The sequence below is a fragment of the Lichenostomus cassidix genome, chromosome 15 (genome assembly GCF_008360975.1).
Source record: "Lichenostomus cassidix isolate B80296 chromosome 15, HeHo_3.0, whole genome shotgun sequence".
Lineage (NCBI taxonomy): Eukaryota > Metazoa > Chordata > Aves > Passeriformes > Meliphagidae > Lichenostomus > Lichenostomus cassidix.
Genome location: NC_139496.1, coordinates 4,258,897 through 4,286,811, shown reverse-complemented (window position 1 = coordinate 4,286,811; position 27,915 = coordinate 4,258,897). Strand labels below are relative to the sequence as shown.

The 27,915-nt window shown below is 51.5% G+C and overlaps 4 protein-coding genes across 8 annotated transcripts in view; 2 read left to right on the top strand and 2 right to left on the bottom strand.

The window, feature by feature from the left end:
• SGSM1 (small G protein signaling modulator 1) overlaps nt 1–1,466 on the bottom strand; it is a 33,398-nt gene extending 31,932 nt beyond the window's left edge. For all 4 annotated transcript variants that reach the window (XM_085075673.1, XM_085075669.1, XM_085075672.1 and 1 more), the window contains exons 1-2: nt 1,380–1,466; nt 1,236–1,279 (exon numbers count right to left, since the gene is read on the bottom strand). In XM_085075673.1, the coding sequence (XP_084931799.1) occupies nt 1,236–1,279; nt 1,380–1,398 (63 nt within the window). In that variant the 5' untranslated portion in view covers nt 1,399–1,466. The remainder of the gene's footprint in view (nt 1–1,235; nt 1,280–1,379) is intronic.
• A 4,232-nt stretch (nt 1,467–5,698) lies between these two features.
• LOC146430225 (sodium-dependent serotonin transporter-like) lies at nt 5,699–12,164 on the top strand. The gene is made up of 13 exons (XM_085075674.1): nt 5,699–5,910; nt 7,536–7,670; nt 7,763–7,982; nt 8,098–8,236; nt 8,394–8,528; nt 9,001–9,104; nt 9,341–9,468; nt 9,562–9,674; nt 9,892–10,023; nt 10,117–10,216; nt 10,428–10,528; nt 11,600–11,767; nt 11,985–12,164. The coding sequence occupies exons 1-13, from the start codon at nt 5,736–5,738 to the stop codon at nt 12,063–12,065; spliced, it is 1,731 nt and encodes a 576-aa protein (XP_084931800.1). The 5' UTR covers nt 5,699–5,735; the 3' UTR covers nt 12,066–12,164.
• An 891-nt stretch (nt 12,165–13,055) lies between these two features.
• C15H12orf76 (chromosome 15 C12orf76 homolog) lies at nt 13,056–14,985 on the top strand. The gene is made up of 2 exons (XM_085075668.1): nt 13,056–13,232; nt 13,338–14,985. Exons 1-2 carry the CDS (start codon nt 13,133–13,135, stop codon nt 13,421–13,423), a joined length of 186 nt encoding a protein of 61 aa, XP_084931794.1. The 5' UTR covers nt 13,056–13,132; the 3' UTR covers nt 13,424–14,985.
• Nucleotides 14,986–15,969: 984 nt separating this feature from the next.
• ANKRD13A (ankyrin repeat domain 13A) lies at nt 15,970–27,672 on the bottom strand. Of its 2 annotated transcripts, XM_085075664.1 has the most exons (16): nt 27,427–27,574; nt 25,893–25,946; nt 25,182–25,314; nt 24,948–25,072; nt 24,433–24,478; nt 23,684–23,827; nt 23,090–23,285; nt 22,467–22,533; nt 21,764–21,845; nt 21,335–21,393; nt 20,588–20,724; nt 20,151–20,308; nt 19,589–19,693; nt 19,093–19,244; nt 18,824–18,888; nt 15,970–18,055 (listed from the first exon to the last, which is right to left on the bottom strand). In XM_085075664.1, exons 2-16 carry the CDS (start codon nt 25,899–25,901, stop codon nt 17,857–17,859), a joined length of 1,677 nt encoding a protein of 558 aa, XP_084931790.1. In that variant the 5' UTR covers nt 25,902–25,946; nt 27,427–27,574; the 3' UTR covers nt 15,970–17,856. The 2 variants fall into 2 exon arrangements, with proteins under 2 accessions (XP_084931790.1, XP_084931789.1); XM_085075663.1 differs by lacking the exon at nt 25,893–25,946 and having other exon boundaries at nt 27,427–27,672.
• Nucleotides 27,673–27,915: the final 243 nt, after the last annotated feature.

Genomic DNA, 27,915 nt, shown 5'->3' with positions numbered 1-27,915 from the left:
AGAGATTTTGGAGTGTCAAATCCAATTTTTGGAGGTCACAGCACCACGGTGGCACTTCACCAGGGCAGCAGGTGAAAGGATGCACCATTTCCCATGCACTTCTCCCCTCCTTCAGGTTCTACTCGCATTCACCAAACACACTAATCTCCCCAAAAGCCAGCAGAAGGGCACAGCACAACAAGGCAGGAGCTCCACTTTCCCCCAGCACAGGGCTCTGGAGGGAGCAAAGCAGGGAAGGGCAGCACGGGAGAGGCTCTGGGGGAAGCTCCTGGCCGGGAGCAGCCCTGGCTCCCACCCTGCAGCAGCTGTCTGCACTCAGGAGCTGCCACAGACAGCAATAATGAGATGGCAGCTCCATCCACGACGCTAAATAAATGTCATACCCTTTTCCTGGTTTAATAGCCGTTGCTGAGGCAACCGGTAGTATTCCTTAGCACCACACCCGGCACAGGATTAAAGGTGGGAAGTGGTCTGGCTGGGCAGCACAGTCACCCTCCCCAGACCCACCACCCCCGGGTCTGCTTCTCCCGACTCCAAGCAGTGTCTTCCACTCGCGGGGAGCCTGTAAACTGGATATCGAAATGCTCGTGAGACCAGAAACAAAACACCACGCATCCCCACTCCGGCATCCCCGGGGGGTGACCTGCGGGGACAGAGAGGGCAGGACATGCCAACAGCTCCCGGTGACCCAGGGCTTCACCGCAGGGCAGGATTCTGCTCCGGGAGTCGATGGAGCGATGGAACACACGGGATAAACACGGGGCTCGAGGAGGCTCAGCATAAAACACAGTGTGAACTAATAGAGTTAAGGATGCCTGAGGAGAGGGAGCACAGCGAGATGCGGAACGCCACCACCCTGCTCTGGGCACAGATATTTGTCCCCCCCTTTATCCTGGCCGGGGTCCCCAGCAGCCCTGCTCGTCCCATCCCCGCTCCCAAGGGGAGGATGCAGCACCGGGGGAGTCGCCCCTTTTTCCCTGCGGAAAATCCCAAGTTGTGCTGCGCTCTGCCCTCAGCCAGGAGCGATTTCCCAAGGATGCGGGGCACCGGCGCTGCAGGGATGCTCCTCCGCCCCCCGGACCCGCAGCCGCACCCGGGGGGCTCTCGGCTGGTTTTCGGGGGGCTGTTAAACCCGCGGTGGCAGCAGCCGGAGCCGCCGGGCTCCCCCCGGGCAGGAGCCGCCGCTCCCCGCGGGCAGCGGGCCGGGGATGCTCCGGGGGTCCCGCAGCACCCACCTCCTTCTTGACGGTGCGCAGCAGCCGCTGCCGGGTCTCCGCCTCTGCGGGGAGAAGGGGGGAGAAGAGACCCGTTAGCGCGGCCCTGCCCCGCCACCCCCGGCCCCGCCGCCGCTCCCCGGTCGCGCTCCCCGCCCGCCGTACCCGCCGGGGCCGCCGCCATGGCCGCGCTCGCTCCGCAGCGCCCGCAGACTGCCGGGCACCGGGCCGGGCCCGCCGGGCCGCACCGCCCCCCGCCCCGCCGGGGAGGGGCTGCCAACGCCGCCAATCCGCGACCGGCACCGGCACCCCGCTACTCATCCCCGGCACCGGCACCCCGCTACTCATCCCCGGTATCCCCAGTACTCCCGGTACCAGCACCCCCGGTACTCATCACCGGCATCGGCACCCCGGTACTCCCGGCACCGGCACCCCGGTACTCATCCCCAGCACCAGCACCCCCAGTACTCCCGGCACCGGGCACCGATACCCGCAGCAGCAGCACGCCGGTACTCATCCCCGGCACCGGCACCGGCATCCCCGGCAGTGGCACCCCCAGCAGTGGCGGCCCGAGGGCGACCGGATCCAGGCCGGTGCTCCCGCGGGGGTCTCAACCAGGACTGGTCCCACAGTGGGATCACAGCCGCCCCACAGCTCCCGGGGTCGCCACCAGGTCCCCACCAGGGCTGATCCCAGCACCCCCGAGGTGCCCGGGGACAGTAGCCGTGGGGCTGGGTGACACGGGACAGGAGAGCCCTGGGAGAGCCCCACATCCCTGGAAGTGTCCAGCCTCGGGCAGGGCTTCAGGGCTCTGCGGGTCTCTCGCAGGGGCGAAGCAACCACGTCCTTTGAGGCATGAGCCATCCAGGCCCGCCCCGGTGAGCATAGCCGGATGGTGACAATGACCGGAGACCCCCACAGCCTCCCCTCCAAATCACAACACCACAGCCCCTCGGAGAGTGCCCTGCCTGCAGCTCCATTAACATATCTCCTGTTTTCCTCTTCCCTCGTTTACTGTTCCAGGACATTTCCATAGAAACAGCATCCTGGCTCCTCCGCAGTCCAGTTTCCAATAACTACAAACCGCGTTAGTGCGAGGGCAGCGGCGCCCGGCTGTGCTGCACAGCGGCCACCGGCATGGCCCCGCCGGGCCCTGGCTGCCATCGGGACTCAATCCCGCCGTGGACAGCAGGGACACACTCTTATTGCTCCCCCCAACCCCCCAGACTGACCCCAGAGCTGGGCTGCATCCTCTGCCTTGGAGCTTTTCCTTCCCTGCTGCTGCTCGGTGGCCCTAAGGACAGTAAGGACCGTAATCCCAATGGTTCTCTCCACTGCCCAGGATGGTAGGAGAAAAGGAAGGAGCTCCAGGCTCGGGATTAATCCGAATTCGGTCCCTTGCAGGGCCAGGAGGAGGCCTGGGCCATACCCGTTGTAGAGGAAAACTTATTTCCGTGTATGCTGTTTGCTTTTCGCTGTTTATCTGCCGGTTAAATACCTGTTAGCAGAGGCGGTGGCAGCACAAATGTAACCGAGCTGCAGCAACAGGGCTGGCTTGCCTGGGGGAATGTGATTGCTGGACCAGCTGGGTCCCAGAATCTTTGGGGGAAAATTGTCTGAAAGAAGCACAGGGACAAGCTCCCCCAAGCCTAGCTGGCTCCTTTTCCTCAGGAAATTCTGCTTCTCCCTGGATTAAAGACAGGTGGGAGACGATTGGCCCCTGTTTTCTGGAGCCTGGAGAGCTTAAATGAGAGCACGTTGATCTATACTTAATGTGATTAAGTTACATCTCAGAGTATCATGCTAATTAAATTAAACTTCCCACTGCTGCCTCTGCGGCTTAAACAGGATAGTTGTTTTAAGACCACAATTCACTCCTCTGCATTTCCCTGCATGGATGAGCAGGTGGGATAAAAGCATTCTGCTAATCAAGTCATCGTGGTGTTTAGAAACAGCTTCTGAGTCGATGGATGCTCAAATTCAAATCTGATTTGAGTCAGATTTAAACTCTGCATTTTCAATCTGAGAAGTTGGATTTAAACCCAGCATTTTCAATTTGAAGCGATTTGTGCTTTGAATAAGGAAAATAACGGGGAAAAGCAGAGGTAAATGGATGGAGTGGCAGATTGTGATGTGATGTCACAGGTGTGGGGACAACAGGATATTGGAAAGGAATTCTTCACTGGGAGAGTTTGGGCCCCTGGGTCAGGATGTCCAGAGAAGCTGTGGCTGCCCCTGGATCCCTGGCAGTGTCCAAGGCCAGGTTGGACAGGGCTTGGAGCCACCTGGGACAGTAGGAGGTGTCCCTACCCATGGCAGGGGGTGGCACTGGATGAGTTTTAAGGTCCCTTCCCACCCCAACCATTCCACGATCTCCCCAAACCACCTCACCCCCTGCCCTTCTCCCACCTCCAGCCGCTCCTTCCACCTTGCAGCTCCTAAAAACCAGCGGAGATTTCAATTCTCTGCCCAGATCGATTTGACAGCGCTGCCCTGCCCTGCTGCCGGAGGAGCCTCAGCCGCATGAGCGGAGGGGCAGCGGGATGGGAACACCGGGAGCACTCACGGCTCATTCCCCAGCGAGCTCCCGGGGGGATCTGTCGGGGCTGGAGGTACTGAACCGACGGCACGGCACGGCTCTGGGCTGGAGCGGAGCATCCGCGGTGCCTGGGAAACGGAGACAGCTCCGTGCCTGTCCACAGAGAGCTCCCAGACGGCAACGTGAGCATCCCTGCGTGGAGAATAGAAATCGGAATAACTCTGGTCATGGATGTTCCTGCAGGACGTGAGCACAGGGAGGTCTGCCACTGGTCACACTGAGCCATTCCACGGAAACTATTCGGAGAAAAGAAGGGTCAGCAGCAGAGAAAGTGCTGTTGTCTGTTATTTTTCACAGTTGCTATGGCACCTGCTGGCCTCAGTTGTGTTATTTACGCCTCGTGATGGTCTTTGGTCAGGGGGTTAAACTCTGCTCCCCCTGCACATTCTGCAGGCAGCAGGGATTTCTCACCTTCATCCCAAAGCCTGGCACAATCCCAAAGGACTGAGATCCATGGCTCTGTGAAGGCCCAGGAATGACACAAATCCTGTATAAACCATTATTAATTAACTGTTCCCCACCTGGCCTGGGGCTGGGCTCGGGGGAGCCACACTGGGATGAGGATGGAGGGGCTGTGCCAGGACCCCCCAATCTCTGCTCAGCACAGGGACCACCCTGAGCCCCTCCAACCCAACCCCTTCCCTCAAGGAAAATCCTCATCGCTCCTCATAACCCCACCAGAGGAAAACTGCTGTATTTCACAGGAGAAGTGTTCAAAGAACAGTAATTCCGTGTGAAAGCAAAAATAATTTCAGGTGTTACAGTGGAGAGGGAGAAGCCCTCTGGAGTGCAGGGACTGATGGGACTGGACCCACTTTTGGGCTTTTCCAACCAAAACAATGCCATGATTCTCTGATTCCATTCTATGACAGCCTAAGCAGCCAGGGCCAAACACACCGAAAAAAATAAATAAATGTGCTTTTAACTGGAGGTTTCTAACGGGTCTCCGTGTGTGTGGCTGAGGGATTAACAGTGTCCAGAGGCTTCCCGTGCCGGGCAGCTGCGTCACGTCGTCACAGCAACCTGCTCGCCATGGCCCTGGAGCTGCAGCTCCGGCTCCATCTCTCCTCTAGTCTCTTTTAATTACAGATGGGGAAGGCTGTGAAAGCTGAGGCTGGAGGCCCCCAGAGCCCTGGGAGCACCCGGTGATCCCTGGGTCTGTGCAAGCCCTGCACAGGCACGTCTCACTGCAATGAATTTTGCTGTTCAACTGTCACAGGGCAGAGTGGTGGCTTTGGGGACACTGCCATCCCCTCCTGGTCACAGCTCAGCTGCAGAAGTTATTTCATTTTCATGTGGCTTATTCCCAGCAACTCACACCCCAGAGAGACCCATCGAGCTCAGATGGATGAGATGACCTTTAAAGGTCCCTTCCAACCCAAACCACTCCGTGATTCCCGAATTTCCACTGCAAGCATCAGTGTCACCTCCTTAGCAAAACATTCCACAAAGAGAGAAACAGGGATCTGTCAGAAGGAGGAAACACAATCCCATTTTACTACCTCAGTCCCAAAACTGAGTTGGAATCCCCTCCCCTGGGTGGGACCCACGGGGTGATGTTAATCCCCATAAGGTGAGGCTGGTCCCCATGGGGTGATGCTTGTCCCCATGAGATGATGCTGGTGTCTGTAGGGTCAGGCTAATCCCTGTAGGGTCAGGCTGGTCCCTGTGGGGTGACGCTGGTCCCTGCAGGGTCAGGCTGGTCCCCAGGCTCGGGGGCTGCTCTGCCCTGCTGCCTTTGATCAGAGCATGGCTCTGCTCTCCCTGCCGGCTGCTCTCCGTGCCGTGGGTTTCCAGCGGGAGGTGGGGAAGCGCAGTCAGCCTGACCCTCCCCTCCTCGGATCTGTCATCAGCAACAGAGAAATCCTTCCCGGCCCCAAGTTACTCAGCCTGAATCCTGCAGGATTTGCCGGGGTGGCAGGATGGCAGAGCAGCCCTGCCTGGGTCCCCCTGCCAGCCCTGCGCCCCCAAACCCTCACAGCCACCCCAGGGACAAGTGGAGCAAAAAGATGGATTTCCTCCTCTCCGTCGTCGGATTCGCCGTCGATCTTGGCAACGTCTGGCGGTTCCCTTACATCTGCTACCAGAATGGAGGGGGTAAGGACACCACTGGGCTTATTTAAGTCTTCTTTTGGAGAAAAGATGCCTTTTTTCTCATTTTCCATCTGTCCCACCCTGAAAAATTCCCTGTTTCTTTTCCTTCTTTGTTTCCAGCTGCTGCACTTCAGACAGGGCGGTTTAGAGACCGACCCAACTTCTCCTGACATCTGCCTCTTTTCTGTTTGTGTCTTTCTTCATTCAAAATCCTCCTCCACTCCCTCCATCCTCCTTTCCTGGGGTGCTTCCCTCCTTTCCTGGTCTTTCCCTCCTTTCCCTGTGGGGTTAGAGGTGCATTAGCAGCTGTAGGATCACAAAGGGAAGATTAGCACCAAACTGCAATAAAGGATTCAGATCCGTAAATTTGGGAGGTTCGCACACTTCGTGATCTTGGGACTCTGGGAAGCTGCCCTTTGGGATGACTTTTGGTCTAAAATCATCCTCACAAGCATCCCACCCTCCTGGGGATGCTGGCTGGCAGTGCTGGACACCACGAGCAGCCCTGGCTTTGAGGGATCAAAGATACAGAAACACCACAAAAGGATAAACCTTCAGTAAATGACAACTAAATAAATTGCTTTAAATGGAGCAGGATAGAAACCCCCCCCCTCCCATGGAAATTAAAAAGGGAGGGATGAGAATTTTGTGCTGTTTGGGAAAGCACAGCAGATTTAATTGCCAAAGTCGGCTTTCGGGGAACATCCTCTACTGCTCGGGAAAATTAGAAAGAGGTAATTAGTTCCATACTCAAGGCAAAACTGTGGATCCCAGGTGCCCACGTTGAAACACAGTTATTTGTGAGCTGCTCCTGTGGGATTGGGAGCAGATCTGAGCCCCTCTGCGTGGCTGTGGTGTGGGTGGGTGGTTTCTATCTGCCCCACACACCCAGGAGGGTGAGGAGTTCAGGGAGCAGCTCTGGGGAGCAGATCCATGGAGCAGGAACAGCAGGATGGGCAGCACTGGACTCACCCACAGCCCAGAAGGAAAACACTGGAAACACTTGGTCCTGTTGGGCTAGTCCTGCCAGATAGATGGGGGGCTGCAGGAGGGTGCTGGGAATAGCTGGGATACTGGAGATGACTCTTGGGAATACTGGGAGTGCTGGGGATACTAGAGGTGCTGGGGGTTTTGGGGATACTGGAGATGCTGGGGATACTGGGAATGTACAGATGGAGGAGCCGGGGGGGTTAAATTAACTAATCCCAGCAGAACTCAGAGAGCAGCTCCACTTCCAAAAGCTCCATGGGGGTACAAGTGTAGCCCCAGTAAAAAATGAGGATGTTATGAATAATGCAGATTACAGCGTTAATTATGTGTCTCGGGGTGGCTGTGCATGTTCAGTCAGATTTTCTCCAAAATTCTTCTAGACCTGAGGGGTGCTGGGCGTCCCCTCCCCTGCACCCCAATGGTTTGTGTGGCTCTTTGTTCCATCCTGGCCAAACGAAGGCTGGGATGCCAGCAGGGCTGTCCTGGAAGCCTGGGAAGCTGGAAAACTGAGGAATCTCACATCTCTGAGCCCCTCTGGCCAGATCATTTCCAAAGACATTTCCAGATGCACTGGGAGGGAGGGAGGTGACAATGCCGTGGTCACCATGGGTCACCCCACTGTGCTCCCCCCCCTGCAGGAGCCTTCCTCATCCCCTACACGCTGATGGCTGTTTTCGGGGGGGTGCCCCTCTTCTACATGGAGCTGGCCCTGGGGCAGTTCCACAGGACAGGTGCCATCCCCATCTGGAAGCGCATCTGCCCCATATTTAAAGGTGAGAGACCCCCTCAACCCAGGTGACACCGTCACCCCCAGCTGGTCCCCAAAGCCGTGTCACAGGGCTGAGCCAAATCCTGCTTTCCCCAGGCATCGGCTTTGCCATCTGCATCATCGGCCTCTACGTCTCCTTCTACTACAACACCATCATTGCCTGGGCTCTCTACTACTTCTACTCGTCCTTCTCGGGCACCCTGCCCTGGGCGAGCTGTGACAACCCCTGGAACACCCCTGACTGCACCAACTACTTTGGGAAGAGCAATGTCACCTGGACCAACTTCTCCAGGTCACCTGCCGAGGAGTTTTATACGTAAGTGTGCAAATGTGGATGGTGGGTTTGAGCTGGGCAGGTCCCTGAGGGGTGGGAATGCTCATGGATTCCCTGCCTGGGGCTGAGCCTGCTCCTTGCCATGGGGATTCTGCAGGAGGAAGGTCCTGGAGATCCACAAATCTGGAGGTCTCTCTGACATTGGGGGGATCCGCTGGCAGCTGCTCCTCTGCCTCTTCCTCATCTTCGCCATCGTCTACTTCAGCCTGTGGAAAGGAGTGAAAACCTCTGGGAAGGTGAGGAGAGCTCCAGCACTGCCCTGCAGGCAGGAGGGACCCATCAGCTGGAAATATCACCTCCCTGCCAGCCCCTGCCCCCGAGGCCACCCCGAGTGAGCCCAACACAGGTTTGGGTGCTCAGTGGTGCCATGGGGTGACAGCTGCCTCCCCCCAGGTGGTGTGGGTGACAGCCACGCTGCCCTACGTTGTCCTGCTCATCCTGCTCATCCGGGGAGCCACCCTGCCTGGAGCCTGGAGAGGAGTTGTCTTCTACCTGCGCCCAGACTGGGGCAAACTGCTGAGCACGGCGGTGAGTGGGCAGTGGGACCATGGCAGCACCCAGAGCCCTCCCCAGGACACCCACCCAGGGTCTGGCCCCACCACGGGGCAACGGGGCCCTTGTTCCCACAGAAACAAGGCAGCCTGGATGGGCTCTTGGAAATGTAAATCCATAATTGGATCACCCATCTCATTCTGGCGGGTTTTGTTTGTGCCGCGCTCCCCCCTGGGCTGACAATGGGCTTCCTGTGGGTAATTACCAGGCAGCACTTGAGAATTCTCATTAAAGGTAATGAGGGCCATGCTGCCAGCACTGAACCTGCTGGGCAGGAGTGGGCATGGCAGGCTCAGGGCTCCCCTCAATCCATCCATCCATCCATCCATCCATCCATCCATCCATCCATCCATCCCTGCTCCAAGTGTGGGTGAGTACAGCTGACACTGCTCAGTTCTGTGCAGAGGATGCCCTGCCCTGCCTATCCTCCTGTCGTTTCTCCCTCCAGGTTTGGGTGGATGCTGCTGCACAGATTTTCTTCTCCTTGGGCCCTGGATTTGGAGTTCTCCTTGCTCTGGCCAGTTACAACCATTTCCACAACAACTGCTACCGGTGAGTGCTCAGCTGCAGTGGAGGCAAATTCCAGCAGCTCCTGGTCCCCACAGCCACATCCCAGCAGCTCCTGTGCCCCACAGCCACATCCCAGCAACTCCTGGTCCCCATAGTTGCAGGCTGAGCATCTTTCCCCATTTCACTGATGGTTTTAGTGTGAGGAGCCAGGAGAGGGAATTGAAATGGAGTGAGGGCTGACTTGGAGTGGGGGTCTCTCCCTCTTTTCTGCCTTCCAGGGATGCACTGGTCACCAGTGCTGTGAATTGCCTCACCAGCTTCCTCTCAGGCTTTGTCATCTTCACTGTGCTGGGCTACATGGCTGAGATGAGGGACGTGGAGGTGGAGGATGTCGCCAGAGATAAAGGTTCTCCTCCCTCCAGCAGCCTCTTCCCCAAATGAACTCTCACCCACAGGGCTGTGCCAGGGAACAGCCAACCAAGCCAGTGTCCCCTCCTAGGGCCCAGCCTCCTCTTCATCACCTACCCTGAAGCAATAGCCAACATGGTGGGATCCACCTTCTTTGCCGTCATTTTCTTCCTGATGATGATCACCCTGGGGCTGGACAGCACGGTAGGAGTGGGACAGCCCAGCTGTGTCCCCAGCAGGGCCTGGGGGTGGCTGTGTCCCATGACTGATAGTGGGGTGACAAGGGGAGTTATGGCCTTAGGGAGGAGGGGAAAGGGTGGGATGGGATGGGATGAGACAACCCCACTCTGCCATGCAGGGAGTGGATTTTTTTGGAGAGCAGGACTATCCCCACATCCCCACACCAGCATTTCCTTTGCAGTTTGGGGGCTTGGAGGCTGTGATCACAGCTGTGATGGACGAGTTCCCCCAGGTCCTGGCAGGGCGACGGGAGCTCTTTGTCCTTGGCCTCATCACAGTCTGTTTCCTGGGCTCCCTCAGCACCCTCACCTATGTGAGTTCCCCTGGTACCACTCCTTCCTGGACCCCCAACTCCCCTCCTTCACCCCCTGGGGTCTGCAGCCTCCCCCTCCTCATGCTGCTGCAGGGGGGAGCCTATGTGGTGAAGCTGCTGGAGGAGTTTGGTGCTGGCTGCTCCATCCTGGCAGTGGTGCTCCTGGAAACCATAGCTGTCTCCTGGTTTTATGGTAAGGAACTGTCATGGAAAACATCCCCTGGGCACTACAGGGGTGTGTGACCTGCACAGGTGAGCAGATCCCAGGCTCTGAGGGGCAGAAGCCCCTGGCCAGGCTGGGATGGGATGGGGATGGAGGGTGTGGTGTCTGTGAGGCTGTGGATATTCCTGTAGCCACATCTCCAGCAGGATCCCGGGGCTGTGAGGATTCTCTCCTCCGGCAGGGATCCAGAGGTTCTCCCACGATGTCAAAGCCATGCTGGGCTTCACCCCGGGGCTGTTCTGGAAGCTGTGCTGGGTTGCCATCAGCCCAGCCTTGCTGGCGGTGAGTATCCATGGCCGAATTATGGACTGGTCCCCTAGACACCCCACAGGAGAGCCACTCCCCTCTGCTGCCAAGCTCCCTGTTCCATGGATAACTCCCCTCTCACTCACATGAGGTGACCAAGCTGCCAGGAGGGTGGACAGGGCTGTGGGACCTCATGCCAGCCCTCCCTATGCTGCTGCTCCAGCCACAGGCACTGCCATACTGCCCACATCCCCGGGACCTCCCCAAGAAAGGGAGCTGGAAGTACATTTTCCAGCCTTTTCCACAGCTCCAGGGCAAAGCTGGGTGCTCACATGGGTGCAAGTGCAGCTTTGTCTCATCCCCCTGGCACACAGCATCCCTGGCAGGGCTGGTCACAGGTCCATCTCCCGTGTGCTGGGTGGATCTGTCCCTTTGAAATGCCAGCTCCCACGGCACTTCAAAGGCTGCCGTCGGCAGAGGGGTCTAATCTCACCGGATCTGCAGGAGAGGAGGCCTTGTGAGGATTAATTATGGCTCTAAGCACTTTGCCCTGGTTATTACGAGAGGAGTATTATCATCAAAGCGGACAGCAAAGGGTTTTGTTCCAGCACGGGGCTGTGCAGCCCTCACAGAGCACCGGCTCCCAGGGATTGTTAGACAGAGGTCCCCAGGCCTCAGCCAGCCAGGGGTGGCAGCTTGGGAGATGTCCCTGTAATGTCCATGCTGGCTGGACTTTGGGAGAACAGGGGGAGCAGCGGGACGTGGATGGTCTTAATAGAATCGTGGAATCACAGAATGGTTTGGGTCAGAAGGGACCTTAAAGATAATCTCATTCCACTCCCATAACTGATAACCTGTGGGATGAGCTGCCAGCAGTGCCAGGGGCAGATCATAGAATTATTTAGGTTGGAAAAGCCCTCTAAAAGCCCTCCCTGAGCCTCCTTTTCTTCAGGCTGAGCCCCTCCAGCTCCATCAGCTGCTCCTGGTGCTCCAGCCTCTTCCCCAGCTCAGTGTCCTTCTCTGGACATGCTCCAGCCCCTCAGTGTTGGTGTTAGGGACCCAAACTGCACAAAAGACTTGAGGCCCCTGATAGCTCTGCTGTTACAGTTCATAGTCATCAGCTCCCTCCTGGACCAGCCTCCCCTGACCCTCTTTGACTACCAATACCCTGAGTGGAGCACCTCGGTGGGATTCCTCATCGGAGCATCGTCCTTCATCTGCATCCCCCTTTACATGGTGTACAAGCTCGTCTGGACCCCGGGCTCCCTCAAGCAGGTCAGGAGCAGGATGGACAATCCCACGGCTCCCGGGTGGGCTGGGGTGGGCAGGGACCCCACTCGGGCCAGCCCGAGGCTGGGGAACTGGGCAGGTGGTGGATGCATACTCAGCATCTTTGCAATTAAATCCCACTGGGAGAGCTGCCTGGGAAGGGCTCGGAGAAGCGTGGCTGCGCGACAGGAAGGACACACCCTGTGTTTTGTCTCTCTCTCAGCGCCTCGCTGTCTGCATTCGGCCCGAGAAGACCACTCGAGCCCCCCAGGCTGAAGGGGTGGGCATGTCCCCCGTCCTGTAGCGCGGTGGCACAGCCGGGGGACAGGGACACTGCTGGATGGGGCAACTCACCACGACCTGGCTCTCGCATCTCCACGAGCACCTCGGTGCAAGCGGCACGTCCCGGCAGAGCAGAGCCCGTTCTCTCTTGCTGGGCAGGAAAACCTGCGATCCACAGCAGGGAGAACGGGATCGACCCACCGCTGCGTCCCGTGGGCTAGAAGCCAAGGGGCCAAACGCCCGGGGCTGGAGGAGAACCCCAAATCCCGGAGCTCACGGAGGAATTGCCTCGCTCGGAGGTGCCCGCGGGTGTGAGCAGTGCGTGTCTGTAGCTGTGCCGTGTTTGGAAAATAAAGCTGATATCGATGCTCGGAATGAAGGGAGGGAGAGCAGCTGGAGATTGCCGTGCTGTGTTCACGGAGAGCCGTGCGTGGCTCAGAGCTCGGGCTGGGCTGGGGGACACCGGGGGCTGTCGCTGTCTAGACACACCTTGTCGGGCTACAAAGATCCAAAATCCGGCGGAGGAACTGCCCGAGCCCCGGGTGGGTCCCTGCTGAAGTCGGGCAGGTCGGTGCCTCCTGCCGCCCCATCCCGGGGGATCCAGGGACCAGGCAGCCTCCAGCATTTGAAGAAGGAAAGACCCTAATCTAACTCGTTTTAAAACCAAATCCTGGGTCGCGGCGAGGCATCCCTGCACTGGTATGAACCAGCCAACCTGCCGCGGCTTCCCAGTTCCGTCCCATCGCTCCCAGTGCAGCACCACCGTTCCTCGGTGCTCGGGGCCCATAAAACACTTCGAAGAACCCACGTTCACGACAGCGGGGGCTTAGGGGAACACACGGAGCTGGGGGAGAGAAGATGCCCACGGGCACGCGCAGGGCGGACACGCGGGGCTGCCCCGGCTGGGCTCGGAGCGCGGCTGCTCCCGGTGCCGCTGCCGGTGCCGGTGCCGCTGCCGGTGCCGCTCCATCGCCCCGCTCCCCCGGAAGGCCGGTCCCGGGGCGGGGCGGGCGGCAGGAAGGGGCAGGGCCGGGCCCGGCGCACAAAGCCCGGGGGCCAGCAGGGTCCGTGGTTCTGTGTCGCGGCGCGATGGGGCTGGCGGCGGCGCGGGGCTGGGCGCTGTCCCCGCTGTCGCCGGGCCCGGCGGAGCGCAGCCGGCCGTACGCCGTGCTGCAGCACCAGAACCTGGGTGAGGAGCGGGGGGCACCGGGCGCAGCCTCGCCGCGACCCGGCCGGGGGCTGGCGAGTTGGTCAGGCAGTGTTTGATTAATGTTTTTTCCTTCTCCCGCCGCAGTGCTGCTGGGCAGCATCCTCAGCGCTCTCCTGCTCACCATCATCCTCATGGCCATCTGTGTCTATCGGCCCGTGCGGCGGCGGTAGCGGAGAGAGACCCGCCGGGGCGTCGAGGGAATGCTGCATCCCACCTGGCATCCACCATCCCGGCACTGCTTCGGTCCTGCCGGCTCTCCCATCTGGTACCCACCATCCCGGCACTGCTCCGGTCCCGCCCGGTTCCTCCCGGTTCTCCTGCCGCTGCTGGAGATGCCCTGAGGATGCGAGTGTGGCTTTCCACCCATTTCTGTATCACATGGCTCCGTCATGATGTCGCTTCCAACAATGCTCTGGCCGGAGGCTGGAAATCACCCCCTCCCTCGGCAAACAGACTCCCGGAGCTCCTGGGGGTGTGTCCGCAGCAAACCCATCGGGTTTGGAGCTGGGTCTGGAGCGACGCGCCTTCCTCCCAAATCCCAGCTTTTTGGCGAGGCTGATCCATCATCATATGCTCGAGAGCATCCCCGGGCTTGGGTTGTCACAAGAACAGGGCCAGACTGGCGACATTGTCCGAGGAGCAGCTCCACGTGCTCGGTCACACCACGTCTACTTTTTGCTTTCCGATTAATTCAGTTCTTTGTTTGAACGAGTCTTGGGGTTGGATGGGGTTTGGAGCAACCTGGGCTAGTGGGGGGTGTGTCTGTGTGTGGCAGGGGGTAGAACAGGATGGGCTTTAAGGTCCCATTCCAGAATAGTCCAAAAGCAAAAAAAGCTCAGTGATCCATCCCAGCGGTGGGTGGGGTTGTCTGGTCCATTCTTGCCTCTGAGCAGAAACACTGATGCATGTCCCGATCCTGGTGTAGCTGTCCCGGGCCAGGCTTGTCATTTCCAACGTTATTTGCTTTAACTCCTGGCTAGAAAACCCCAAATAGCCTCACATCAAACCAGCTCTGCTGAACCTGTTGAGAACTGGGGTGCAGGTGAGGGAGTCCAGCATTCCACTGTTCTCCTGGGAACAGGAGCCTCCAAAGGTCTGCAAGCCAGGCAGCTGCTCTGGAAGTGTTTGAGCTCCAACCGGACCCATTTTCTGCAGTTTCAGTAACAAGTGTTTACACTGAATCCCACTTCCATACCAATGCTGCTATTTTGTTTTGCACTGCTATAAGTAGTAACTGGATTCTACTAATTATTACTTTGATATTTAACATAGGGGTGTTTTGCTTAGTAATTTATTTAGAGTTTTAAAATGTAACTTCCAGAACAATTGTTGTTGACCTGTTCTCTAAACCCTTGTACTGCATCAGAGGTATTTTCTGTTCTGTTCGAAGGACACAGAGCACTGGCATTGAACAGGGATTTTCCTTCTGTTTAGTGAAATGACAGGGCGAGCCTGGCCTCGAACAGATGGAGTTATTAATCCGAGAGTGAGGAAGCAAGGCAGCACTGCTCTGTTGCTTTCTGCTCCTCCTTTTGCTCACTGATTCCTGCATCCCTGATTTTTCTCAGTCCTTCATCGCTCTGAAGCCTGGCCTGCAGCCTGTGCTGCTCGTGGGGGTGGATGGTGAAGCTCACAGCCCCAGCTCCACATTCCCGGCAGCAGAATTCCTGTTTGCTCTCATTCCTCACTCCCTGCTATGCCTCTTTGTACAAATAAAACGCTCAGTAAACAATCCAGGCTCTTATTTATTCATGGCTGCGCTGTTTGTTATTAACTGGGCTGTAGCTCCACAAAGGGATGAGGTTTTTCCCGTTCCCACCTCTGGTCCTCTCACAGCTCCAAGCTTGTTTTCAGTGGTGAAGGAATGGGATGGCAGTGCTGGGGGAATATTTCCATGGATGTTTGTCAGCAAGGAGCTGTTAACAGCACAATGAAAGCACATCCTACAACTGTGTAGTTACCAGCAGCTCAGCTATGAATCAAAACTCGGCCAAAGCAGAGTAAGAAGGGTTTCCAAATAAAGATAATCATGAATTGCTGCTGTAAAAAGCCTTGAAATGGGGTCAAAAGCACAAAAAAAGCACATTCTAAGTCTTGCTTTCAGGAACAAACACCACGAACTTAAAGAACTTTGAAAGCTGGTTATAGTTTTAGAAGAAGGTGCAAGTGTTTGAAGCTCTGAGCTTCTTTCCTACAGCCTCAAGCTGCCTCAGAGAGGTTGGACTCTTGTTACACAACAGTCTTGGCCTTAATATTAAACACACTCAGAACCCTCTGCTCCTCTCTTACAATGAAGTTACCCTTCTGCCTTTCACTGCCTTACAACTGTGTTATACTGATTCTCCTTTTTCAAGACAGGGAGACTCAAAATTTGGCTGAAAATGTCCAAAAAAATGGTTCTGGGGATTATGTATCTGACTCACACTAAACCAGAACAGCCTTTGAGTATTTCGTAGATATGTCATAGATAATGTCACTTTAATGTACAAAAATACAACAAAAAGGCAGATAATTAGTAAAAAAAAAAGACTCCAAATACAGTGTTGGAAAAAATACCTCTGTGTGGTGCAATGTGCAGTACCTTTGTTTTTTTTCTTCCAGCACACAGAGAATGGATTAAAAATCAGGCTTTAAGAGAAGCAGCACCTGGCTGAGGGAAGCAGAGCCTCCTAGTTTTAGCTGGAATTATACAAATGTCAAAGAAAGAAAAAAAACCCCAAAAGCAAATCCAATTTATTTTACAGTCCCAAACTAAGAAGGAGGAACATAACAAAACTTCAACTGAAAGTGCTCAATGTTCTTTAGTTTAAATATAAAACCAGAACAAGTCAGCTTGAAAAATGCTATTTTTACCCCTCTTGTAACCTTTGAAATGCTTAGCAGAAGACAGGCAATGCCAGGCAGACGGGTTTGTAAAGGCAACAGCACTCTTTATTCCCCCTGGAGGAATGCCCACAGTTCCATCTCCTACCTCCCACCCTGTCAGGAGCTCAACACGAGGTCTGTTCCCTCTTCCCAGCTGTGAGTCACAGCAATCCCCTTTTCAAAAACATTCCAGCCCAGCCCACTGCCCCTTGGCAGGGCAATCCCCATTCCTGCAGCACCCAGCAAGTTGTTTTTTAGGGATGCAAGCTGTCCCAAGGAACAAAACCAGTGTGGAGAGGCCAGTCCTAGTGTACACTGAAAGAATTGTAATCATTTCCTATGTAAAACAATGGATTATTCGTTTAAAATAGGGTTCCAAGTTACCAACTACCCCCCTGGTTATGATCAAGTCCATTTTATAGTGATTTTCCACTGGTTAATTAATAGTTGGTCACCCAGAACCACCCTGTTTAGCCCGAGGAACAGGAGCAGAGTTAGGAGCAAGCTCAGAGCAGCTGTACCAAAGGTTCCTCCACTCCTGCCAGCCAGAGCAGAGAGATATTGCTCACATTTAACAACTGTAAGGCTTTCCTGTGGCTGGTCATCGTGTACTTGTGGAGTGCACTTGAGAGTCACAGTGTGAGTACTGTAAACACCGACAGAAGTGCAGATAAAAGAGCTACAAAGATCCTGTATGGCCAAAAACCTGAGGAAAGCTGGTTAAAACAGACCTAGGAATCGTTACAAGACCAGTTGGATGAGTGTAGGCCTAGTGGCTTGGTTTAAAATCAATAAAAATATTCAGGTAAAAAAATAGATGTATTCACATGAAGGACAAGCATTGGGGTTTCCAAAAGCAACACTCATTTCCCTTGCAGGATTAAAACTTCTCTTCCAATAAGGATACATTAAAATCTCCCCTGAATTCTTTTCCTGGTTGCATTTAGCACTCACACTCAAGCCATGCACACCAAGAGATCCCAAAGAAGCACCTGAATCTATCCCTTAATTTCCTGTTGCCCTCTGACCATGGGAAGGAGCTGGTTTGGAATCACTGCAGAAACTGCTGCTGTACTGGACAGATGGTCCCATTTCAGCATCTAAAATTTTACTGGCTACTTGTTTGTCCTTTTTCAGAAAAGCACTGGTTTAATCTGGAGCTTAGATGAGCTGTTCAAGTATAAAATTATCCCTCGTAAGCCAAAAATCTCAGTAACTAGAGGAGAGATAACCACATCTGAACAAAACTAACAGAAAACATCTGTCAGCATGAGGAACTACCATGTGTGCATAGGCAGGGAGATGCTCTCCCATGAAACAGCTGGAAAAAGAGGCAATGGCTTTGAATTATTGAGAAATAATGAAGCAGGTAAGTATTTCTTTGGTAAGTAATGAAGTTTCCCTCCTGAACTCCTCATAAATCAGGCTTTCAAGCTTTACTGCAATCCTACATCCTGATGCAAAGCACAATTTCCATCTGCTCTTCAATAAATAAGTTTAGATAAAAACATTTCCTTCAAAGCTAAGACTGCGTGGTTGGGGAGCCAAATGTGGAGTCCTGTGATCTGGAACTCCCCCCAAAAATAAAAGAAATCAGGTTTTTGCAGATGATGCCAACTCAGAAGGCAGGTGAAGTGTTTCCTTAAGCAATCCAGGAGTGGTCTTCAGACTGACAGCGCAGAAAACCTCTAGTTTTACACACATTTGGTCATCCCTGCTTCAGGAGGTCACTGAGGAGCTATTTTTCCACAAGAGAGAGCTGTAAAACTTGCTGAAGCTCTGCATCTTCCTTTTCCTTGCGCTGCTTCTCGCGTTCCTCCTGCTCCCGGACAGACAATTCCATGGCAAGCTGCAAGTCCTTCTCAAAGCTGGAAACTTCGCTGGAGATGCTGCTGTGGGAGTTCCCTGATCTTGTCAGAAAGCTCTCCTGCAGTGCCCTGATGGAAAAGAACAACTCTGAGAAGTAAAAAAGACAGAGTCTGCCTCATATTCCATGCAATGATCCTTCCTGGCAATTGTTTTAAACTCACAAACCTGAAAATCTCTCCCAGAGGGGAGAAAACAGTTTGAGGGTATGAGAGCAGCTGTTGTAACACCTGTAAAATTCCCAGTGTCAAACCTTGATTCCCATGAATCTTTCATAGATACCAAGAGTTATATTTTCAATGGGTCTCTAAAAGCATCCTCAGCTGGTTTAAAGGATTTTCCATGTACAGAAGAACCCAGAGGATCCAGTTCTTGCTTTCTTTGCATCTAATTGCAAAGATTCCACAGACATCAGAACCCATTTTTAAGTGCCCATTAAATCTACGTGGCAAAGTTTTTAAGGATTACTTGAGGATTTTGGAAAGAAAGAAGAGCTGCCTTGCAGTATGCAGCTTCCAATGACCAAACATTCAACCCAGAGGGATCAAATTCAGAGTTTTAAGAGCAGAAGAGGAGGACAGGGTTTGTTTGTTGGGTAAAGGATATGTTGTGTGCACAGACTAGTCCCACAGGTAGGAAAACCTGCCCTACATAAACCAGGGAGGCCCAGTTTGGAGCCCTTGTTTCTTGGAAAAGTTGGAAGAAGCACAACAAGAGACCTTGAGTTTTGTGAATTTGCCCCTCACATACACCAAAGCAATTATCAAATTGTTTCATGCTACTGCTGGGGATATTTTTGCTCTGCTACTCCATGGCTTGATGTGAAAAAAGGTACTTACTTCTGATACTGTATATTGAAGTCCTGGGAATATCCAAATGCTCCGTTGGAATGCACCCCCAATTCCTAGAGATGGGGAAAGACAGTTCCACAGCAGTTATCAGATCTGCAGAGTAACTCACTGAAAGTAACCCTTAAACCACCCTCATTTCTTCTTTGAAACACATTATTTCCTGAGGTCTTAGGAAAACTTATCCTACAACTGTTTTCCTTTAGCTCTTGCTGCACAGTCCTTGCCCAAGCTGCCACTGCACAAATCCCAGCACTTACTTTATTTCCACCAGATTCCAACAAGCTCTGCTGGATGGCAAACTGCATGATCTCATTATCCTCATCCTGCACGTGGATGTTCCTGCCATCATCCTGGATGTGGTAAGATTTGGGGATCTCAAACACCGACTGGTCGACCTCGAAATTAGCACCTACAGGAGGCAAATAAAGCACAAATACACTGTGCTCTGTTTGTAACAAGTTGTAAGTTGAAAAATTCTGATGGATGCTTTTGCACGTGCAGCTCCTCTTGGTTCATCCCCTGCAGTTCAGCTTCTCTCTCCTGTGTGCATTCCATGGATAGGGATGTAAAAAAGTGGGATCCCTGCACCTTTCCACCTCTTTGTAACAAGCTGTAAGTTAAAAAATACTGATGGATGCTTCTGCAGGATAACATTGCTTGGTTCATTCCCTGCAGTTCAGCTTCTCTCTCCTTTATGCATTCCACTGATAGGGATGTAAAAAAGTGAGATCCCTGCCCCTTGCCACCCCTTACCTCCATCACTCAGTGCACCTCCAGAGGAGGTTCTCTCAGCTGTCCTGCAGCTGTTGACATTTTCAAAAGTAATTCGGGCATTCAGCACGTGAAACAGGGGAATTTCTGGAAGAGTAAGAGATTTCTGTCAAAATGAGAACTCTTATTCACTTCCACACCTACACCAAACCCTTACACGTTTATGGGATGTATTCCATTACAGCTTCCTGTAATGACAAAGTTCAGAGTAACTCGGTTTACCAAGAAGGCGGCTTTAAGTTATTCTCAATCTCTCTCTAAATTTCTTATTTTAAAATAAGATTTGCCAAATTTAAGGCACCAAAGCTAAGAGGATATGGGTCGACAGCTCATTTCATTCTCACTGAAATGACACTGTTTCTAAAATTATATTTCTGAATTGTTCATTCAGAATTTGGATTCTATGACCCCAGATGTACAAGACAATGTTTTAGGTATCAGTGAGATGAATAAAAGGCTAAAAGAGGTTTTTGTAAATAAAACGTTGCAAAACCAAAGGAAAAAAAATGGACAAGATGCTACAATAAAAACTGCTAAATATTACCAATTTTGACAGGAAATCCTGGTGGAAATTCCAAAGTGATGAAATCCTTAAGTCTGGCAAAATGAGCACTAGTTCTGGCCATCAGGTCAATGATTGGAGTGACTTGTTCCATGAGAGACAAGGGGAACTCTTCACTCATCCACAAGGTTGCTTTAAATCTTAAAGACAAAATAGCATAAAAACATCCTAAATTCACAGTTTAGGAACAGATGCAAAGCAAAACAGGCAGTTGGGCAGTGACAGGAGGTTACTAACAAGTTATGGTGCCAACCCAAATGTTTGCTTTGACTCAGTGGAATTAAAAATAGATTATAGCTAAATATGTCAAGATCTCTCTTCTGATTAATTGTGAAAACTGGCTATTTGTAAAAATGGCTTCCAGGGATTAAATAACAGGGAAGAGACAAACTACAAACAGTTAAAATGGGATTTCTCACTTCTGTGTTCTAATGGTGATTTCCTTTGGTCTTCCTATGTCTCTGCCTTTCAAATCAAATTCTGGGTTGAAGTATTCCTCCAGAGTAATAGCAGTGGGATTGTTGATTGCAGCATACTCTGTTGTCCTGGATGTACTCTAGAAGGAAAGAGAGAAAAAAAAATAACCCAAAAAGTACTGAACAGACAGTGGCTACTAAAAGAAACTTTTAAGTTAACCTTTGTGAAGTAACTCCTTCCTTATTTCAGACACAGTGACACACACCCATAAATACCAGCTGTTATTAGACTGGTTTTACTGAGATTAAAAATCTCCAAGCATTTTAGAGACAGGAAAAATCTGCTTAGATGCTTTAAAGCTGAAAACCAACCAGAAATGCACACACAAGCATTCCCAGGCTCCAAATCCTTTACTAAAGGCAAAACTTTGATGGAGTATTTGAACCCAAAAATCTCTATATCCCTGTAAATGTGCAATGCCATCCTGACAGAGAGCCAGCAAATCCATTATGCACTGGTTTTTAGCATGGATAGAAGCAAGGCAGTTTCTGAAGCCACGTGGAATCATGGAATGGTTGGGGCTGGAAAGGATCTTAAAGTTCACCTGTTTCCCACCAAACAAAAACATCCTCAGGGGAAATGAAAACCTCATAATCAACATTGCTGCCAAACTAAGGAAACAAAGAGGTGACTCCACACACCAGGAATTCCTAGTGGCACAGTGACCTGTGCTGACACCAGACACTCACCTGAACACCACATTCATGCTCCACTGTCCCCAGGAATGATTCCAGAGGGCTCCTGTCAGCTTCAGGTAACAGGAGGGAAAACAAAAACAGCCATTAGTATTAATTAGCAGTAGAAGTGGCACTCAGGCTCCCAACCCAAAGGGAAGTTGTTCAGATCTCCTGTGAGCTTTACCAGGCAAGCCCAGGGCCTACAGCTGACAGTATAAAATAGGTATAACACACAGAATAGAGCAAAGATTTGAAGTGGTTTGTATGATTAGCAGACACCTTTATGAGTCCCAGTGCTTCAGTGGCCTCAGGGTAGGAGAATTTCCATATAAAGTCACTGGCTGGTCACCCTTTACTCTAATTCAAATACCAGAAGAAATTAGTGGACCAAATCAAACAAAAATTCTAAGCAAACACAGCTTCTGTGAATCTTGTAGATACCTTTATATCTCTTCTTCTCCTCTTCTGTTAAATGTTCTGTTCTGATTCGTGTGATCACATTCACGTTGTTTGCCATGTAGACCTTACAAAAAATACAGAGACAAAAACCAAGCAGCGTCACAGGTTAAAATAAAGAATTCTCTAGTAAAACATCATGTACACAATACTAACTGAACCAACCTCAACAGCAGACAGGCATTTTGGAGAGATTTTAAGAGGGAATGGAAAAAGAAAGTCAGGGAACACTATTTCTAAACAGAGATTAGTTGTAAGACCTCAGAAATGAAATTTAGTGACAGTTTAATTCTGCAGGAAGACTAATGAACCCCCCCTGCAGTCTCACCAGGAAAAACCTTCAGATAAATGTGAAAGCTACTCAGCACTTATTCTTCTGGTGAAAGAAATTACAAAATGTAATTCATTGCACCAATTCCCAACCCTGGAATAAACACAGACTCAAAAATCAGGGAAATGAAATCCTGTGATTCTCAAATTCCTACCACAGTAAGGCTGTAAAGCCACCTTCGAAAATATTTCACTAAGGTGAAATGGAGGTCAAAACCAGTGTCAGGTGGAACCATTCTAAACCCAATGAATGTCTCAATGGGAATTTTAATACCCAAAATATTCAGGAAATACAGGAAAAGCACAACCAGACTTCAATTTGCCGGAAGATCTGCCAGAAGAACAGAACAGGCTTTACCTTGGCTTCATAACCATTGACACCTTCCGTTTTTTCTGTCCTCCACACCCAGAATCCAGTCGTGCTTCTGACAAAAAGGGAACACCACAAGTATCTACACAGCTGCATTTCTACACAACCCCCAGCCTGCTCTTCTTAATCTGATGTTAAACATTTGACAGATTATTAACCCCAGATACCTGGATAAATAGGTGTAGTAATGAAGGAAGACAAATGTGTGCCTGTGAAAAGACACACTGTACACATTTTTTTAAAGTAAAGTAGAGAGTTGATTTGTTACCAAGTCCAAGTCTTGCCCATTAGTTCCAGCATGTGGATTTGGGTGAACTGCAAATCTGCAGTGAGCAATTGACTCAATCTTAGAGGCCTTTTCCAACCTTAATGATTCTATCCCACTAATATGATAAACTGGAAGTTTTCTTTCAATTGGGATCTTTTTGCCAAGCAATAATGGCAAGCTGACTAACACAAATTTCTTTATCTAGTGGAATAAGTAATTTCAAACCTAGCCTAAAACTTCTAATTATCAAAACTTTCATGAGTTCATCATTAACGCTTTTTTTCAACTATAACCACCCACAACATCAAAATGTTTATTTGCTAAGAGCAGCTTTCAGTCTCACCTTTCAAAAGCAATGTTTTTGGTATCAAGGCACGTGCTGATGATTGGAGATGTAAGGCGCCTCTCCACATCTTTCCTCTTGGGCGTCATCGATCCCAACGTCAAACGCTTCATGTGCTGGGAGATCTCAAACCTCTCGGTGGTGACAAACTTGTCGTCATGGTTGATCTCGATGAGCTCTGCCCAGCCACCAGTGTCTGGTGGAAAAGGCACATTTTGAGTTAAAAAAAGCTCAGCAAGTGTTCCGGGGTGAAAAGCTAGGGGGTATATCGTGTATCAAATCTGGGTGGTTTTGCACTCAGCTGGGATCAAACTTGGAAATTGAATTAAAATTATTTTTTATATGTGGGGCAGCAGAACAAGAAGGAGAGAAACTGAGTAAAATACTGAAATTTTAGCCCTATCACCAAATTTTTTGCTCAGATTTGCTCAAAGCAAAGAAGTTAAGCCATCACAAAACAGTATCTCTGTGAGACACAAACATAATCATAAAACCTTCACAAAACTCAAGAGGCCTTTTTGTGTAAAATCAACACTTCTCACTGTGCTCACACAGTATTTAGGGATCAGTGGTGCAGACAGGTGAACTCTTTACCTTCTCCCTTGAAGATGAGAGTCCTCCTGCCCCTCTCCCAGCTCATGTTCTCAAAGCCCAGCAAGGTGATGTCGACACGCAGCTTGGCTCGGCTCTTCCAGATGCGGCAAACATCGCTCGGGCACACCCTGGAAACCAGGGGCACTGGGAGAAACAGGAGAAATGGAAAGGGAAAATGGGCAAGAAATGCAGCACAGAGGAGCTGAACTCAAGCACAGGGATTGCTCACTCCTGGGGACATCATTCCAGAGGAGGTGAGATACTGATTCTCTTTAGTTTTGAGAACAACCAGCTTAGGGCAAAACCTGCCTAATTTAAAGATGATTATGAAAAGGAAGAAGACATTTGGTCAGACTGGAAGATGTGAAATGGCATAAAAAATACTGAAATATTTAGTCAGCTGTGAGGCCTAGTGTTCATTCCTTTCAGGGAAAAGCAGGTACTTCCCAAATAGGCAATGCATCCATAGATGACACACAATCACTTAGTCATGGATGGCCAGGGACAGGTAAAAAACCCCCAAGAAAAGTCTTCAGCTATTGCAGCAACAGCTAAATTCACCACTACTAAAACCCAACCAACCAAATAAACAGGAAACAAAGAATAATTGTGCAACAAAAACACAAGAGGCCATTTTGAGAGGGAAGAGGGGAGGATTCCGGGGAGCGGATATTGCCCTGCCTGTGCTGTGGGACATTTGCACCTCATTTTTACAGCTTGGAATTGGTAACAAGGAGCAGGATTCTTACCCCAGCTAGTGAACTCCCATTTCATTTCCACATAAAAGTCAGGAGTCTGGAGAAGGAAAACACATGATGAATACCTCATGAAATAGTTTTATTCTGACATTCAGTGCTGCATTTCCCGTAAACATTTTATATAAATGAAGAAAAAAGAAGAGCAAAAAAGAGAAAAAAGAACTGGAGAAATGATAAGTGAATGTTAAAACTGAAATTGAAAGTAGCAAACACCAATAACCACTGCCCTGCCCCTGCTGCTATCTGGGGTGCTGTTCTTCCTTGTTTTACTGGAGAGGCAGTAATGCCTTCAAGATTCAGCTTCTAATGTTGGAGTTCATGACAAAGGATTTAAATAAAGTCAAGGAAAAGCCTCCATGTCCCTCAGCAGTATGGAATATGCAGGTTGGAGCAAAACACAATTGCCCAGCTGACTGCAGTAGTAGTTCACTTAACTGAATTACCTGAATGAGAATTCAAGCAGTGATTTCAGCCTGCAGTCAGATTATATTTCAATAAATCATTACCTCGTTAATTTTCTGGAGTAACTCAGGAACTCCTCCGAGGGTCATGGAGGTCTGCTGGTAGTCCCGATGCTGCAGGATCAACTGAACCATCTCTGGGTCTCCTGTGCTGACAGCCTCGTGCAAAACTGGAAGAAACCCAACCACAGCCTTGTGTCACTTTGCTTACTGACCAAAATCCATGAAAAAACAAAGCACACCTGCTACTGAAAGTCTCACACCCGGGGTTGTCCTTACCTGTCCATCCCTGTGCATTCTCCTTGGTGACATCTGCCTTGTGCTGCAGGAGGACCTTGGCAGATTCTAGGTAACCCAAGGAAACAGCCAAGTGCAGCAAGGTCCTGCCCCGTGGATCCCGCTGGTCAACATCCTGTCAATGCCCGAGAGAGAAGGAACACAGCTCATCAGAGCTTAAACAAACAAAGGGCTAATCCAGGAGTCAATATTCCCTGCCATTCCCACGGATCTGCTCCCAAATTCTACTGCACTGCCCTTCTGTGGGGCTGTCTTGCTTCCCCACAGGAATAAAAGGAGAAGCAGAACGGGGCCTATAAAATGACACAAAAACTGTAGGATGGGAGCTCTTGTTGATGATTCTCATTTCTTTTTCTGTCATTATTTCCCCTCTGTTTCCCCCCAGAAAGGTCAGGAGGAGATGGGAGTTCTCATCCGTGTGCATCACCCCACAGACAGCTGAGAGCCTGAGATCCCACAAAGGGCTTACACTGTACAACAAAATGGGGGGAAAAGGGGGGGAAAAAAGGCAACAGGGCATACAACACAGATTTTGGACAGCACTTTTGGAAAGGACAGAAGCAGATGGTGTTTCACAAAGCACACACAGCACAATGAGGAGTGAGGGCATTCTCTACAAGTCACTAAAATAAAAAAAAAAATAAACTACACAGGCACAAATATCCAAAACATGCAAGCACAGCATACTCATACCTTACACATTTTTCACTATTAGCTTAGAGATTTGAAACAGAAGAGCATCTATAACTAAAGGAAAAGGGGAAAGTCAATAGCAGAATGAGAAAGGAAGGTTATTATGCACGTTAACAGGGTTATCTGACAGCATCAAGTCAGAGTATCTCACACAGAGTGGGGAAAGCTTCGGTTTAAAGCATCTTCACTTCTTGGGTGGAACATTAATTAATTTGCTTCCCCACCTCCTGCAGCACCAAGAGGAAAAAGGCTCCTCCCCACTGTCTGTGTTGCTGTTCCCTGGTCCCCACATGCCCAACCCCATTTCCCACTGCAGCTGGGAAGTGGCTTCAATCCCTTCAAGCATCCCTCTGGCAGCAGAAAGCTCATCCCAAAGAAGCAGGAGGAAATATATCTTTGGAATACTTAAAAAAAAAAAGAGAAGGTGTTTAAAAGCTGGCAAAAGAAGTAAAAGACAGACATGGTCCATCTTCACACGCTGCTGGTTTCCACAGGGAATGAAGAAGCAGCATTCCACAGGTGGGAGCTGCTGAGTGATCCCTATTTAACGACAAACCCTCACAGGTGTCAGAAATAAACACACAGGAGCAACGTGCCAGTGAGGTTAAAGGTTTTGTTAATGCACAAGATGACATAAGTTAGATAAAAAGTGACTGCATTCCAAAGATTCTCCCAAACCAGGGCAGGAACATGCTCTAAGCAGGAATTAGTAAGTCAGGTGCACCGTTAGAGCTGCAGGTGACAGTCAGGAGGTGGCACAGCTGGCCTTGGGCTCAGGTACTTGTGGTGTCAGGTATAATTAATTAATAAGCTCTGCTTATTAACTGTACCTCACTCTAGCCCGTGTCAGAGCTTTTCCACAGCAGCTCAGCCAGAGGGATTTTTGCTGCTTGAGCTCTGCTGCAGCTTTCAGGACATTTCCTTACGTCACCATGTCCCAGAGAGGGGACAGCTTTGTGTTTTCTACTCTCCAGCATGGAACAATGATCCTTTTTTTTTTTTTTAACCAGAGACGCTGAAAACATTCCAACCAATATGAAAACTCTACTCCCAATCTTGGAGAGCAATAAATCTACAAGAACTGATTGCTCAGCAAGGCAGGGGTTGGTTTGATCTCTGGCAGCAGCAACCTTTGCTGCACGTCGACTTCCCATTAAGACAAACAGTATTTATTCCATTAATAAATAAATTAATGCCCATCACAGCTGCTCTTCTTGACTTCTAGCTCTTCCACAGAGCTACTCTGCAGCTGCACTGCAATGCTCAGAGCAAAGTTTTACAGACAGGAAGCCAACATTTAGTATTTGACACTAACTGTATTCCTACACCTTCTTACATCACTCCCACACCACAAATAAGCAGGTGAGGAAGTGCAGGGATCCCTCAAGCTCAGCGAACACTCCCAGCAGAACCACCAGGGTATTTCTCTTGGCACAGCAGCCAGCGAGGGGCACCAAGCCCCGCACTGTGGCACAAGCTCTTTCGGGGCCAGCAGCCCCGCTAGAAGCCCCTCAGGGCCAGAGCCCCCCGTTACCTGGTCGTGCAGCTCCTGGTCCAGCCGCCTGTAGTCGTTATTCCAGACCAGGACGTGCAGGGGGAAGGCGCTGCTGGCCCCGCCAGGGGAGCTCATGCCGGCACACACCTGGGCCCCTCGCTGTTCCCCCTCTGGATTCTGGAGGCCCCACGTTACTCCAGCCCTGACCCCTTCAGCTTCTGGTCTCTCGCGGCACCCGCCTGGCCCAGGTGTGTGTGTGCGAGCCCGGGCCACAACCCCCTCCGAGCCCTTCACCCCGCTCCGAGGGGAGCCCCATGCAAAACCCCGCCGCGGGGCTCTCCCCTGCTCCCGGCGCCCCCGCAGCCCCCCGCCGGTGTCCCCTCAGCCCCGCCCGGGGCTCTCCCCGGTCTCGCCCCTCAGCCGTCCCCGTCCCTCTTCCCAGTTCCTCCAGGGACGGCTGGGGCGAACCACAGCGCGGCCGGAGCAGGGGGGCTGCTCGCGATCCCCCTCGCTGCACCGCCACGGACG

What these genes read in the sequence shown, in the direction of transcription:
- LOC146430225 (XM_085075674.1), top strand. Translation starts at nt 5,736, where the DNA reads ATGGCAGAGCAGCCCTGCCTGGGTCCCCCTGCCAGCCCTGCGCCCCCA. An exon ending in CCTGCCGAGGAGTTTTATAC is followed by an intron (nt 7,983 to 8,097) that starts GTAAGTGTGCAA and finishes GGGATTCTGCAG; the next exon opens with GAGGAAGGTCCTGGAGATCC. An exon ending in TTCCACAACAACTGCTACCG is followed by an intron (nt 9,105 to 9,340) that starts GTGAGTGCTCAG and finishes TCTGCCTTCCAG; the next exon opens with GGATGCACTGGTCACCAGTG.
- ANKRD13A (XM_085075663.1), bottom strand. Translation starts at nt 27,522, where the DNA reads ATGAGCTCCCCTGGCGGGGCCAGCAGCGCCTTCCCCCTGCACGTCCTG. An exon ending in GAATGCACAGGGATGGACAG is followed by an intron (nt 25,073 to 25,181) that starts GTAAGGACAACC and finishes GGTTTCTTCCAG; the next exon opens with TTTTGCACGAGGCTGTCAGC. An exon ending in TCAATGGTTATGAAGCCAAG is followed by an intron (nt 21,846 to 22,466) that starts GTAAAGCCTGTT and finishes ATTTTTTGTAAG; the next exon opens with GTCTACATGGCAAACAACGT.
- C15H12orf76 (XM_085075668.1), top strand. Translation starts at nt 13,133, where the DNA reads ATGGGGCTGGCGGCGGCGCGGGGCTGGGCGCTGTCCCCGCTGTCGCCG. An exon ending in GCTGCAGCACCAGAACCTGG is followed by an intron (nt 13,233 to 13,337) that starts GTGAGGAGCGGG and finishes CTCCCGCCGCAG; the next exon opens with TGCTGCTGGGCAGCATCCTC.